At 35.2% G+C, this 15,837-nt stretch overlaps 1 protein-coding gene across 1 annotated transcript in view; it reads left to right on the top strand.

The window, feature by feature from the left end:
* Positions 1–15,837, top strand: part of LOC150021904 (inactive dipeptidyl peptidase 10-like) — a 331,821-nt gene that overhangs the window by 154,490 nt on the left and 161,494 nt on the right. Inside the window, exon 2 of the mRNA XM_090287261.1 lies at positions 3,106–3,220. Within this exon, the coding sequence (XP_090143387.1) occupies positions 3,106–3,220 (115 nt within the window). The remainder of the gene's footprint in view (positions 1–3,105; positions 3,221–15,837) is intronic.

Here is a 15,837-nt window from a genome sequence, read left to right as displayed (position 1 = left end):
CACTTGATATGCCTCAAAATAATAGCTTTACAAAGGAAATTTTAGCTGAGTGAGGGGAATAGTAGAGGATATGGCATGTTAGACAAGATGGTCATACAATGCTTCCTGAGGAAAGAGCCTTTGAGATGAGACTTGAATAATGAATGCGAGTTTGTGGAGGGAGAACATCCCAAGCAGTACACTTAATGTGAACTTCCTTATTGTACATTTAAGTAAGAGTTTTGTTTAAATAATTTGTTTTAATTCTTGGAAGATTTTAATATACTTATCATTATTATTACAGTTCACATTTTAAAAATTCTGAGGCTAGAAAAATTTATAAGAATGTTTGCTATCTCATCTCTGTTAAGTAGCAGATACAACATACCAATACAATGTACATATTTCAGACATTTTTTTTCCAGTGGAAGGAAAGTCATATCTGGCTTTCATAATTAGGGAAAATTCCCCAAAGAAGAGACATTTGAGCAGGATGTTGAATGTTGACAGTGTCTATAATTGGAGGCACATAAAAGGGACTGGATGGAGGGAAATTAGGTAATAGGGTGTATGGTGGATGGACAGGGGTGAATTAGAGAAAATGTTTAGTAAGTTTGCAGTTTCTAAACGGGTTCGTAGATGCGCCAAATACTAATGAGTCATTTCAGAGGAGCCACACATTCTTATGTGTATCTTTTAAGAAGAAAAAAATTACCATTGAAATGTTTTATTATTTTTAAAATGGTAAATTTTTTCAGTTTGCTGCAATGGGAGAAACACATTTATTTGAAAGCATTATGGAATTTAGGAAAGCTTTTATGTAACTATGATTTTTCTTAAAGAAAAGATGTTAAAGTACAACTATTATTATGTTGTAGTACAAATTATTCCTTGATTCCTTGATTTATTGATCAATTCATGAATTTATCCTAGAAATATTTACTTTTAAAACAGCCTAGCTTAGTGTAGTGGTTAAGAATATGTCCGCTGAAGCCAAACTTTATGGACTGAGCCCTGAGATCTCCCACTAATTAACAGTGAGTGGATTTATTTTCAATTCTCTTTCTAAATCCCATTTAGCTCATTTGTAAATCTGTCAAACTAATAGTAATTCCACCTTATCTTTATGAGGACTATATGAGATTATGAATGTTAATTACTCAGTATAATAAATACACAATAAGGTAATTTAAGCTATTATCACTGTCTTAGACAATGTCTGTTGGACAGCACATGGTGATTACATCATACTGAAAAACCAGAAACACAATCTGAACTCATTTCTCTAACAATTTACATTAAATTTAGTGGCAGTGAATCAAATCAGAATTAGTTTAAGTTTTTGTTTACTCTTGCTTCTTTTACTGGACTGGAAAGTCGGTTACCTTTCTTAATCTTTTTATGACAGTGAGAAGCGGTATACTTGGCTCACCTCCCTTTCTGTCAACAAATGCAAATGTGTGTAAGATCTGTGGCCCAGACACCCACTTCCTATTTGCTGCCCCTTCTTTCATTCTCTCTTAGCTCTTGAGATGAATGTTTTAGAACTTTCTGACCATCCTAGGTTTATATTTAAAGCATTGATCTCTCGAATCTGTCACTCTGACTTCTGAGTAGTCTTGAAGTAGAGCCTTAATATAGAGAATTAATTTCACACCATACCTAGAAAACTGCAGTAACATCGAATTCCATAAAAGGATTGGTTTATGGTTTTAATCCAACTATGTCTTGTCTTGATGTTGTTACTGTAACACTGATGATTTGAGGACCTACTGTCTTGATTTATGTGAAAAATACGAATGGGAATACTAAGCAAAATGCAAGAGGAATACAGATGTTGAATAATAAGCATTTAGAAGCATGAAAAAGAGGTATGGAGCAAATCACTTAAAGAAGTAGTATTGCCTTCTGTTGAAAAACTGAAAGTGGTTGATCTCAGATGGGGTAAAACTAAAAAGAACAAAATACCTCCTATGCGTGGTTTCTTCTTTAATTTATTTAGAGCCTAGTTCAAGTCCAAAGTGTTTATGGTAGAAGTGAATGCCAACTTCACTATATGGCTTCAATGTTTTTTAATCTGTGAGTCACAGAAAGCCATTTATAGTTTTTTAAATGTTTTCTATACTGTTTTCTCTTTGTTTAAATCAGTGCTTCTCTGTGGCTTCTTGGGTGATTTATGCACACACAGCGAACTTCATGTTTTGTGTATTTGTCCCCAGATCACTTAAATATTTCTGAATAAAGAAGGCTCTATTGGGAAAGGAGGGGAAGAGGTTGGGGGATGGGGTAGGAAGAAACAAGAGGCTCCTTGTTTTATAAACTTTATTGCAAAGAAAATCTGGCATTTGTTTCAAAGCAGCATGGTCTGTGCTGTGCTTTGGTGAATTATGTTTGCACATTTCTAGTCAAGAGAGTAGAATGCAGATCATCTGCAAATGAAGAGCTTTACTCTGTGCATTGTGAGAGATGCTCAAGTTTATCCTTCCTCATCAATCTTACCTCCTTGACAATATCATGCATGCTGCCCAGGGAGAGGATGCTGTTAAACATTGATATAGAAGCACTCATTTAATTTAGTTACTACACCCTGTTGGTCTTTATGAGTGGTGGGGGAACTATTTAAAAAGGACCTGTTGTGTTGACAACTGTGCACTGCTCTGCAGTGAGCAGCATTTTTATTGATTTCTCCATCTCTCATCTTTTCTCCCCTATCCAGTTAGAAATATCGTCTATAGTGCTTTGGGAATATTTGTATTTAAATCTTTATTATAAGTTCTATTGTTGCAAGAAAAGAATGTAAATGGGCACAGTTTATTTCCATAATTACTTTTCAGAGTATTTTGGCTATCATCCTAGTGATTATAGTTAGTGAATTTAAAACCCTCTATGTTTTGGACAATAGGCATAAAGCTCTCCTGGTTTATCTCTTAGAGAAATAAGATTGCCCCCCAAAAGACAGCCATTTATAATACACGCACCTTTGAATAATTAAATGAAGTACTGAAGAGGAAAAGGATTCTAATCAGCATTCAGATTGTGATTGTGCCATGCACGGAATCATTTCTTTATGAATACATTTATCTTGGAGCATTAATAATTATGAAACTTTTTTTTCTGTCTTGGTAGGAACTGGGAAGTAACAGCCCTCCACAGAGAAACTGGAAGGGAATTGCTATTGCCCTGCTGGTGATTTTAGTTGTGTGCTCACTCATCACTATGTCAGTCATCCTCTTAACCCCAGGTAATTGGTCTTTATTCCTCACTTATGATGGTGTTGTGGATAATAATTTCACATTCAAATGCCTTAAGAGGGTAACCGTGTGTGGTATCTTAGGGTGCATTAGTATTGGTTGGAATAAAAAATGCATAACCAAACATTTTGCAAATGACACAGTGATTTTGTTTAAATATCATGCAAGATATTTTGGGGAAGCTGAAATGTATGTTGAGAATGCCAAGGAGATCTTTGGTCTCCATTGCTACTTAGAGAGTTATCTTTGCTAGTTTAATAAATTCAGGATAGGTTTGGCCTTTATTGTAGGTTGAAGATGAGAGAGTGGAGTCTGAAGGTTCCCATATGTAGTTGATAGACAATTGTAGTGACAATGGTAAAGGAGACTTTGAGGGACCAAGAGGATTAGATAAAAAGAAAATAAGGTAAGTCATTAAATGTTTTTCTCTCCTTTTTCTTTCTTTCCCTGTACTTTTTACATTCTAAGTTTCTCTCTCTCTCTCTAAAGAAGCACTCCAACTTGCCCTTGCAATGATCTTTGGACTATGTTCTTCAGTTTGCAATGTTTAATATATACACATTTTCAGTAGGCTTAATTCTTCTTTGGGGATTGTTTCAGGACATAGAAGTTTCACTACTCTTTAGTACAGTGGTTCTCAACCTTCCTAATGCTGCGACCCTTTAATACAGTTCCTCGTGTTGTGATGACCCCCAATCATAGCTAAAGCATAGTGATTAATCACAAAAACAATATGTAATTATATATGTGTTTTCCAATGATCTTAGGCGACTCCTGTTAAAGGGTTGTTCAACCCCCAAAGCGGTCGCAACCCACAGGTTGAGAACTGCTGCTCTAGTAGATGCTAATATGAAAGGCAGAGAAAGTCTGCTCACTTTTAAAAGTCTCCAAGCTGTCTTCCAGGGACAAATAAATTTGGCATGCTGCTACAACCCACCCACTAGCTTCCTTGAAGACTGGACATCCATATGCAACTCAGAATTATAAAACATAGTCATTTCTGGGATAGGATTGAGCTGATTCAAAACTCAACTGGTGTTATGAAGTTGTAGTCTGTTATTGAATATGTTTCTGTTCTGTTATATTATGTTCGTATTGTATAGTTCCTGCCCCAGCTTTGTTATTTTAGAGTTTATTAGATATGTTTCCTTAACTACAAAATACGATTAACAATAGATCTATTGCAGAGTCATTTGGTCAAGTAATTATGGTGGCTAATTTTACAAATGGCAATATCAATTGTTTCAATGTCGTACTTTATGAAATCTGCCATCTTTGTAAAAATACAAACTTGAAATGTATAACTCCTTAAAAATATAGTGTAAATTGTTATTTAACAGGAAGAGATTGATTAAGAGAGTCAAGAGGGACGAAAAGGGAAGAAAAATAAATTTAAAAGAGAAAGAAAAATTTCTTGATAAAAACTGGCTTATCCAGTATTCTCTTTAGGAACTCTTGTAATTGCCTTATTTGTACATCTGCAGACAGTGCAGTTGAGCAATGTGATGGCTCTAATTTGCTTCAGAATGCCAAGAATTTTTGTTAATGGAAGATGAGCTTATGTTCAGGATAGTGTTTCACTTAAACATAAGAATTCTAGAATACTTATTTTAAAAATGAGTGCTCAAATTTACTGCCTTCTATAGGTAATGCATATCCAGATGCAGGAAATTGGGACCATGATGCCTTTCTGCCATCCTGATTCTAGAACTTTTCCTGGTGATTCTTTTTCAGATTTTCTTGTTACTCTCTGAGGCCATACTGATATTCTGGGGTCCTTGAGTATTGGTATTACGAAGACCTTATAGAGTTGGCCATTCACTAAATTAAACTTTCTATATTCAACCCTGTTCAGGGTGCCCCAATATAAAAACACAGTATAGTGGCACTCATTTTGTCATACACTTATTCATTTGTTAAACCAGGGACTTTGGACAAGACCCACATTTTGGTTTGAGTTCTGGCTCTAATTTACTAGTTTTGGGAACTCGGCCAGTTATTTGGCCATGTCTCTTAATTCACTCATCTGTATTATGGGTATAATATGTAATGCAAACTTTATAGCATTACTATGATGAATAAATGTGATGATATAATTAAAGTATTTAGTACAGTGCCTAGTACTGCCCCTGCTATTCCTTTTATGGCTGCTATTATTCAGAACATATTGACCACTAGACACAATGCCAAGAACTGCGTCACATGAGGGAAATTTCCAAATAAAAGTATAGTCTCTCAGAAATATAGGTCTTCTGAGATTTCCATGTTAAATTATGACAGGTAGAAATCTGGAGTTAGTCTCTCAGAGGTCTTTTTGTTCATTCATTTAGTCCTTAACCAGTAGATAATTATGGATTTCTTACAGCTTTCTAGATGGTATGGTAGTTGGCTGATATTCCCTTGCATTATATCTATCGCCTCCAATCCTCTTTTTTTCTCAACTACACAAGCACGCAGCAACCCACGCATCCCCAACCTAAGGATCTGATTTCAATTTCATATTAGATTAATCATATAAATGGAAGTGGAAATCATTATTTAGAGTTACAGTTTACTAAGTGCATTTCACATACCACATCCAAATGTCTTTAGGTTTCACTATTAATTTTGGCAGGGATATTATGAAATGAAAAATAAAATAGAAGTCAGTATGATGGAGTGGGAAGGGTATTGATACAGGAAGCAGACAGCTTGTGTTCTACACTCTGTTTATAAACTCAGTGCCACTGGGGATATGGAAGATGTCAAAATTGAAGTGGGTCGGTATAATAACAGTTCTTATGAACATGCTTGCGATAATGGACAGACATATATTAACCCAGTTACATGGCCTTTATGAAGGGCTCAAACCAAACATATCAGAGGAAATATAAGGCCAGAAACCTAACAGTTTGTGGCTGAAGACTTGAGTCATAAGACTGGAATAACTCAAGAAGTTATCAAATTAGAAAGAAAGAAAAAAACACTTGAGCTTAACCTCTCATTCTGAGGACTGTATAGTTTTGATTTAGCATTTGTGCCTGTGCTTGTCTATGCTCAGACTCTAGTACAATATTCCCTCACTTATTGAAGGTATTACATTCTAACCACCCCACCCCCCAACGATAGGTGAAAATCCGTGAAGGAGGAACCTTACATTTATTTTAGTATTTATATATATTTTAAGGCTTTATAAACCCTTCCCACACACTTATAAACCATTCTCAGTGCCTTATTAACCTTTCCCACTCCCTTATTAACCTTTTCCACACTTTTATAAACAATACTTAATGTTCTTAAACATATTCTACACTCTTAAACCTACATAACTTTAACAACATATGTATATAGTACCGCAAGATCCTGCGATATAGCGGAAAATCCCCGATAAATAAATATAATATTTTTTAAAATCCCGCAATACAGTGAGGCCGTGATAAGTGAACTGCAATATAGAGAAGGACTGCTGTACTCCAATTGCACCAAGACTTCCTTTTCTTGCCCTCAGGCTCGAAATCCCTAAGCTGTGCTAGGACAGATACACAGGGGGAAACCTTCAACTCGGAAGATAATGTACCTCATCTCCCCTCTCCTTTCTAATCTACCCTTTGCCCACCAATATATTCCCAAGCCCAGCTTTTTAGGTAAAACCATTCAGGCCGGTGAAAACTTTCAACCAGGAAGGGGAATTCATATCAGAAGAAGAAACTTCTGATCCTAAAATTATTCAGCAATGTAAAACAATAACTAGATGTTAGGACAAAGTGCTGACTCTAGAACAATCCTTCCAGTAAAGATGGAGGTCAGAAATTTGTATATGTTTTATAGCTATATGACCTTTGGTAAATTACTTACCACCTTTGACTTCAACTTTTTTGTTGAAGAAAGGAAATCATTGCTTTGCCAGAATGGGAAGTAATATCTTAAAGCTGATTACAGCTCTAATGTTGTTGAACTAATATAATAACAACAGCAACAACAATAATAGTGACTTGTTTGATAACAAATATAGCAACAGAATAAATTTGATTAGCTCTTTTATTAAGCCTCTTCTTCCTTGAAAATGTATTTAAGTGTTTTTTTTGTTGTTGTTGGGGGTGGGTAGAGAAAAGAGTACAAGAAGTTACCTAGTCTAATACATGTTTTAGATACTGTTTTGCTCAAAATAGCATCACATTTTGCAGGTAAGTGCAAGCCTGTAACCAGAAAAATCCATGTTCATTGTAATTTTAGTTTGATAGCAGATTTTTTTTACAGAAGTAATTTGACACAGGTGTCTTAATTTGTCAGCAACTTCCCTGCCTTGTTAAGAGAAGTCCTAATTATTCTTGAAGAATGGGTTAACCATTCAAATATTTCTTTAATAACTGTCCGTTTCTGAAAGGAACAGATTTTTCACTCCATTTTTTTTCTGGTTAAAAAAAGACATTTTTAGATGCATTGATGAAGCCCATTTTTGTTTGTTTGTATTGAATTTGTTTAAAGAAAAAAAGAATACAGTATTCCCTCACTTATCGCGGGTATTATGTTCCAGATACCCCCGCGAAGTAGAAATCTTACATTTATTCTACACTCTTAAACCTACGTAACTTTAACAACATACGTATACAGTACTGCAAAATCCCACAATATAGCTAAAAATCTGTGATAAATAATTAAATATAATATTTTTAAAAATCCTGTGATACAATGAGGCCGCGATACGTGAACCGCAATATAGAGAGGGACTACTGTATACCTATGAGATCAATAATTACAGTCTACAAATATATGAGAGTACATTCATGCTTAAAGTTGTAGAAACCAATCTTATATAGCTATGCATTTGCTTTCAGCATCATATTTATATTTAATATGTAGAATGAGAATGAACATGGTCAGGAAACTGTTCATGCACAATACAGCTACCTAGTTGTACGTGTTTGAGAAGAATAATGCTTCTTTTATGAGTTACAGAGTATTTGGTAGAGGGTATTGATAATGATCTTCAGTCTCATCACCATATTGAAATAGCCACCTGTGAACTCCGCATATTCCACCAGTTCTTCAGCAACAGTGGCCTGTTGCCCTTTGATTGATGGGTGTAATCAGTCAGTGTCAAAATGGGGTCATCAGGTTAATTTACTATCATGGCTGACTAAAGACAAGTTGTAAGGCAGTGAAATTGTGTCTTTATTATTAGCTCTAGATCTTGCTTTTTAAAGCAATTTCTCATTTTTTTTTTGCTCTTATCTTTAAGTGAGCATGCGGTGTTGGTCTTTACCAGTCTATCAGAGTATAAAATAAGCAAAACTTTAATGTGTAAGCCATGAGAACTCTGCTCGATCACAATTAAACACAAATATAATAAGGATCGTTCAGTTCCACTTCATAAGTGCTTTTATTTTCACTCTTAGAAGTATCTCTACTAGTGATAATTTTGCACTAGGTTCAGATGCCATTTTGGAGAAAAGTTTACACAAATTGAGATCACTGCTGTGATGTTGTTTAAATAAATCATTATGTGAGATAAGGATTTGAGCCATGAAATTATGCTCAAAAAGTTCATTTGAGCCAAGATTTAGAATTAGGAAAGTAGACTGAACTAGAGGAATTTAGGCAACCCTATCCAGAAAAAGAAACAAAACAAAAACTAGAAGTTAACACTTAAGGATGTATCCCTTTTTTTGAAGAAATACCAACTTATCTATATTTTCCAGAGTGTGCAAAATTATCTTATCTATTCTTAATACACCCATCTAAAAATGGTAGTTTTCTAGATAATACAGTTAAAACCCATAAAATTTGAATGACTTAGGTGGCTAGTTTGTGGAGAAAGTATGGCGAATAAAGTGATTCAATTGACCTTGATATCAGACTGACTAAAGTTCATGCCCTCTCCTAAATGTGTGTGTGCAAATATAAATTGGAAGTACAGAATTCTTTCTTCCTATTGCCTTAGTTACCAGATTTTTACACAAGGCTTTAAAAAGATTAATCTGTCCCTATTTATTAAAAAAAGATAATTTTCCAGAAAACATTTGGTAAAATAAGACTTTATTGGACTGGTGACAGCTGATTTGTTATTGGTATGCAAAAACTCAAAATGAATTTATTCTGGTTACTATTATGTTCTTCCAAAATAATAGCTCCTGGTTATAGTTAGTTAAAATGTCATGTCATATTATATTACAAGCAATCTCTTGGCAGCTGCAATTTAAAAGGTGTCATTTAAGCATCTGACCTGTGTTTTAAAATGTCAAAGAAACAATTAAACTATCTCATTATCTTTTTATGAAGGGAAAATAATGTTTTACAGATTGGGTGATTTGCTTTACTCACGTGTAAACAACAACATCAACCAAGATGCAAATTGTTTATTTTGTGTTGTTAAATTTAAAAATGAGGCATATTGTATTTACAGACATAAGCTAAATAGTCTCTGCTTGTTTTTCCAAGAATAGTACAGATGAACACATCTGAGTATGGTATTACCCAGAAGTAATCAGGCTGCCAAAGAGAAACAATGACAGGTTCTAATAGTTTCCCCCAGATAGCATGTATTGTTACTTTTCTAATAGATTTATCTCTGACTGAAAAATAATTTTCTCTGGCATTAATAAAGTAAGAGTAAATTTTTGTCTTTACAGTTACATTTCAGTTATTACTCAGATGTGATTTCCTTGTTTATTCTCATCTTTGGTATTCTCCAATCAGATAAATAATAGATTTAGTTTATATTATAATGTGTTTACTCAGAAGAGAATCTGTTTTAATGAGTAACATTTATTGATTAACTACTTATCACATGCCATATATTGTACTAAGTGCTTTACATGTACTCTTTTATTTATCCTCACACCAAGGACATAAAATAGCTATTGTTAATTTATCCATAATCTAAGTTACTCAGTTGAATCTTACAGTTATAGTACATTGCCTGTCACACAACTGGGATGTGGAGAAGCCGGGTCATTATCCTAGGCTCCTTCAGCTTTAGCATGTGTGTTAACTTTTAAAATCTATGTTAAGATACATGATTGCATCAAAGGAAAGTATGGGCAAGAAACATTTCTGAAAATAAAAAGTGAAATGAGCTCTGATTTATTCTATCTCTTGATTTTTTTTTAATGAGTGAATTGATTCTGCATATTTCTTAAAAGGTAATGCACAGCAGAGAATGAATGAAGCTGGGGTAGACAAGAGATTAACAAGAAGGCAACGACAGGAGTGGACAACTGAAAACTATGCTTGAAAATTCTATATGAATTTTTATTCCAGCTGTTATATTTTTTGGGGGATGACAAATATCCATGATAAAATATAAGTACACATTTTTCCCTAAACCAAATTGTATAAAAATTGTTAATGTACAACTTTAATTATTTTGTCATGTTTTTTATTTTCCCTGCTAATATAAGTATTTACTTTAGAAATATGATAACCTGTCCTCTGTTAACAGGGGAACAAGATAGTCTGATCTCTGAGAAATAAATTCCTAAAAGGAGAAGTTACATCTTCATTTGGGGGGGGGGTGATTTTTAACATAGATTTGCCCTATGTTTGTAGAATAGGATATTTCAATATGCAGTTATTTGCCAGAGATTTTAACATCCAGTTCTTTGCTTTTGAACTGTAATTTAAGAAACCCCATTCCAGAGTCTGTTTATGAGGTATAAAAAGAGACACTATCTGAAAAACAACAAGAAGAATACTCTTAATTAAATGACAATGTAAACTAAATAATATGCCACTTTTTGCCTTTGTAACAAAAAGCACAGATTTGGCTGCTTGCCACAATGAAAGCCAGACTTGTGAGCCTGTGAGATAGGTGTTGGCGACCCCACACCCGGGGTGCGCGCATCTCAGTGCTACTTAAAAGAGAGGAGCTGAAATGGGCCAGGAGAGCTGCATTAGAAACACAGTCTGGGTCAGAGCTCCAGACCAGCGTGCAGGGCGCGCAGCCGAACCGTGAGACTGCAAGTGACCCAGAACATGGGAAGCTGTGTGAACTGAGGCTGGTGCTGGTGGCACCACATACCGGACACACGCATACATCACGGTGCCACTGATCAGAAAAAAATGGCATTGGGCTGGGAAAACTGCGTTAGAAACACGGTCTCGGTCAGGGCCCAAAGCCGGCGGGCAGAGCACGCAGGTGAACGGTGAGGCGCTGCTGGCCAGGGATAGAGCCCGGTGCTGCAGCTTGGAACACAGAGACTTCTTGGGAGGAGGAGCGAAGGCAGGATCCGAGGCAGGGCAGGGACTAGGATCATGCGCACCGGCTTGCCAACAGAACGGCATTACTAGAGAAGCTTGAGGACTGCTGGAGGGTGCCGCAGGACAAGTGGGGAGAGACCCAAATCTGCGGCTCACAGCAAATAGTTACAGCAGGCCCCCGAATGAGAGAAAAGCAGCCACAGAGACCAGCCAGAGCTCCTCACAGCCAGCCAACCAGGAAAAAATTTGAAACTTATGGAATTTTGACCAGGTGTGGATCCAGAAAAGAAAGACTGCACACAAGGCTGAACTGAGTAAAAATTTTCTTTTTAATTTCAATATTTTTTCTTTTTTTTTAATAAATATTTTTTCTCTTTAAACTATCTCTTTAATCTGTTTCATACCATCTCTCCCTCCCATCCTTCATCTTTAATTTTGGATTGTTTGCCTGTTTTGTTTAGCCTCCCTTTCACACTAAATATATAGCATATAACTACTATATAAATCTAATACTATAAACTACCACTTTCTTACTTTATCCTGCATTCTTCCATTTCTCTCTCTTTTTTTATTAACATGCAATGTAAATATTACTTACTGTCTTGTATAGTCTTGACACTACTTGCTACTATTATTACTCTACCATCCCCCTTCTCAAAAATCATCTTTTTCTGCATTTAAAACAACTCTTATCTATTTCTCCTATAGTATAATAGCCCTAACCTCTCTACATTTATATAAATACTAAGTCATTTGCTGCTGATAGTGGGATAGAGGGTGGGGGATATTTTTGAGGGTGTGGGTTTCTTGCCTGGGCTGTGTATTTATGTTTTTTACAGCATCTCCACAAAAGAACTCTAGACAAGGTGAGCAGAGTGACTAGTAATCAATTAGCCAGATGGAAGACCCCACCAAAGAGTAATGGAAATATAACCAGACAGCATAAACAAACAACATAAAGGGTATCCCAAAAACGTCAGGCTCAGGAGATCAAAGAGACTGCACCACTGAAACTCTCAGGTCTCCTATAAAGAATCTCATGCCACAAAGGCGGGAAATCAAAGCAGGCAAATCCAAAAAACAAAAACAAACAAAAGGATCCAACATGGGAAGACACAGAAACAACCTCCCAATGAAAGGAAAAGAGGAAAGACAGGTAGATGAAATAGACAAAACCCAAATGTCAGACATGGAATTCAAAATAATGGTGATGAAGAAGCTCAATATACTTGACAACCTCAAAGATAACTACAACAATCTCCAAGGAAATTACCAACAGCTCCAAAAAAACGATAGGAAACTTGTGGAGAACTACACCAGCATAAAGAAAGACATAGAAACTATAAATAAGAACCAGGAAGAAATGAAGAATACAATCTCTGAACTAAAAAATACAGTAGAATCAATCAAAAGCAGGCTAAACAAAGCAGAGGATCGGATCAGTAAGTTAGAGGACAATGTAGAAAAAAATTCCCAGACAATACAACAAAATGAAAAAAGACTGAAAAAGTATGAAGAAGGTCTAAGGAAATTACAGGACAACATGAGACAAAATAACATCCAGATCATTGGAATAAAAGAAGAAGAACAAGGGATAGAAAAGCTGATAGGAAAAATAATGACAGAAAATTTTCCTAACCTGATGAGAGAATAAGTCATGCAAGTCTAAGAAGCATAGAGAGCCCCAATGAAGAGGAACCCCAAAAGGCCCACCCCAAGGAACATCATAATTAAAATGACAACATTCAAAGACAGAGAGAGAATCCTAAAAGCAGCAAGAGAAAAACAGCAAATAACATACAAGGGAGCTCCAATAAGGCTATCGACTGATTTCTTATCAGAAATACTACAAGCCAGAAGTGAATGGCAAAAAAATATTCCAAGGAATGAAAAACAAAGACCTACAACCAAGAATACTCTACCCAGCAACACTCTCATTCAAAATGGAAGGTGAAGTAAAGAGTTTCTCAGACAAAGGAAGACAAAAAGAATACATCTCTACCAAACCGGTATTGCAAGAGATGCTAAAAGAAATAATCTAAGAAAGAGAGGGGGAAAATAAAAAAAAAAAAAGGAAAGAAACACAAGTACAGAGGGAAATGAATAAATACATTTCAATAATAACCTTAAATGTAAGTGGATTAAATGCTCCAATTAAAAGACATAAGGTAGTGGAATGGATATGAAAACAGGACTCACATATTTGCTGTCTACAAGAAACACACCTCAAAACAAAAGACTTACACAGACTGAAAGTGAAGGGATGGAGAAAAGTATTCCAAGCAAACGGACATGAAAAAAAAAGCTAGAGTAGCAATACTCATATTAGACAAAACGGATTTCAAAGCAAGGGCCATAAAAAGGGACAAAGAAGGACATTTCATAATACTTAAGGGAACAATCCATCAAGAAGATATAACACTGATAAACATATATGCACCCAACATAGGAGCACCCAAATACATAAAGAAAATACTAGAAGGCCACAAGAAGGATATTAACAGCAAAAAACTCATAGTAGGGGACTTTAACACTCCATTATAAACTATAGACATATCTTCAAAGCAAAGAAATACCAAGGATATACAGGCATTGAACAGCACACTAAACCACATAGACTAAACTGATATATATATATAGAACTTTTCACCCCAGAGAAGCAAAATATACATTCTTCTCAAGTGCACATGGGACACTTTCAAAGAGAGACCACATGATAGGATACAAAACAAGCCTTAACAAATTCAAGAAAATTGAAATTATTCAAGCATTTTTTCAGACCACAATGCCTTGAAACTAGAAATCAATCTCAAAGAAAAAAGTCAAAGACACCCAAACTCATGGAGAATGAATAACATGCTGTTAATTAATGAATGGGTTCACAATGACATCAAAGAAGGAATCAAGAAATTTCTGGAAACTAATGATAATGAACACACGACAGCTCAAAATATATGGGACACAGCAAAAGCAGTCCTGAGAGGGAAGTTCATAGCAATACAGGCATATCTGAAAAGGATAGAAGAATCTCAGATAAAAAATCTAACCCTAAAGCTACAAGAACTAGAATGACAATAACAAACAAAGCCTAGGACAAGAAGAAGGAAGGAAATCATCAATATCAGAGCAGAATTAAATGACATGGAGACTAAACAAACAATTCAAAAGATCAAAAAAAGTAGGAGCTGGTTCTTTGAAAAAATAAACAAAATCGACAAGCCAGGCCCATCAAGAAAAAAAGAGAAGACCCAAATAAACAAAATCAGAAACAAAAGAGGAGAAATCATGACTGATACCACAGAAATACAAAGGATTGTAAGAAATTACTACGAGCAACTGTATGGCAAGAAATTTGACAACCTAGAAGAAACGGACAAATTTCTAGAAACATATAAACTTCCAAAACTGAATCAAGAAGAAGTAGAAAGTCTCAACAGATCAATAACAAAGAATGAAATTGAAACAGTAATCAAAAATCTCCCGGCACACAAAAGCCCTGGACCGGATGGCTTCACAGGTGAATTTTACAAAACATTTAGGGAAGCACTAACTCCTACCCTTCTCAAACTATTCCAAAAAATCCAACAAGAGGGACAACTCCCAAACTCTTTCTATGAAGCCAGTATTACCCTAATTCCCAAACCAGGTCAAGACACAACAAAGAAAGAAGACTACAGGCCAATATTACTGATGAACATAGATACTAATATCCTCAACAAAATATTGGCAAACAATATCCAGCAACACATTAAAAAGATCATATGCACGATCAATTGGGATTAATTTCAGGGATGCAAGGATGGTTTAATATTCACAAATCAGTAAATATAATACACCACCTAAACAAAATGAAAGACAAAAATCACATGATCATATCAATAGATGCAGAAAAAGCACTGATAAAGTACAACACCCATTTATGATGAAAACACTCAGCAAAATGGGAATAGAGGGAGCATACCTTATCATAATTAAGGCTATATACGAGAAACCTGAAGCCAACATCATACTCAATGGACAAAAGCTAAAAGTATTTCCCCTGAGATCAGGAATAAGACAAGGATGTCCACTCTCACCACACCTATTCAACATAGTTTTGAAAGTCTCAGACACTGGAATCAGACAAGAAAAACAAATAAAGGCATCCAAATTGGAAAAGAAGTAAAACTATCATTTTATGCAGATGACATGATAGTATACATAGAAAACCCTATGGACTCCACTAAAAAACTACTCGATATAATTGAATTTGGCAAAATAGCAGGGTATAAAATAAATATACAGAAATCTAAGGCATTTCTGTACACCCACAATAAAATGTCAGAGACAGAAACTAAAAAAAAAAAAAAAAATCCCATTTTACTATAGCAAGAAGAAAAATAAAATACCAAAGAATAAACTTAACCAAAGAGATAAAAGACTTGTACTT

This window comes from Furipterus horrens, unplaced genomic scaffold (assembly GCF_987537825.1).
Source record: "Furipterus horrens unplaced genomic scaffold, mFurHor1.1.pri manual_scaffold_1, whole genome shotgun sequence".
NCBI lineage: Eukaryota > Metazoa > Chordata > Mammalia > Chiroptera > Furipteridae > Furipterus > Furipterus horrens.
The sequence above is the reverse complement of the archived record's forward strand: the minus strand, read 5'-3'. Positions and strand labels throughout refer to the sequence as shown.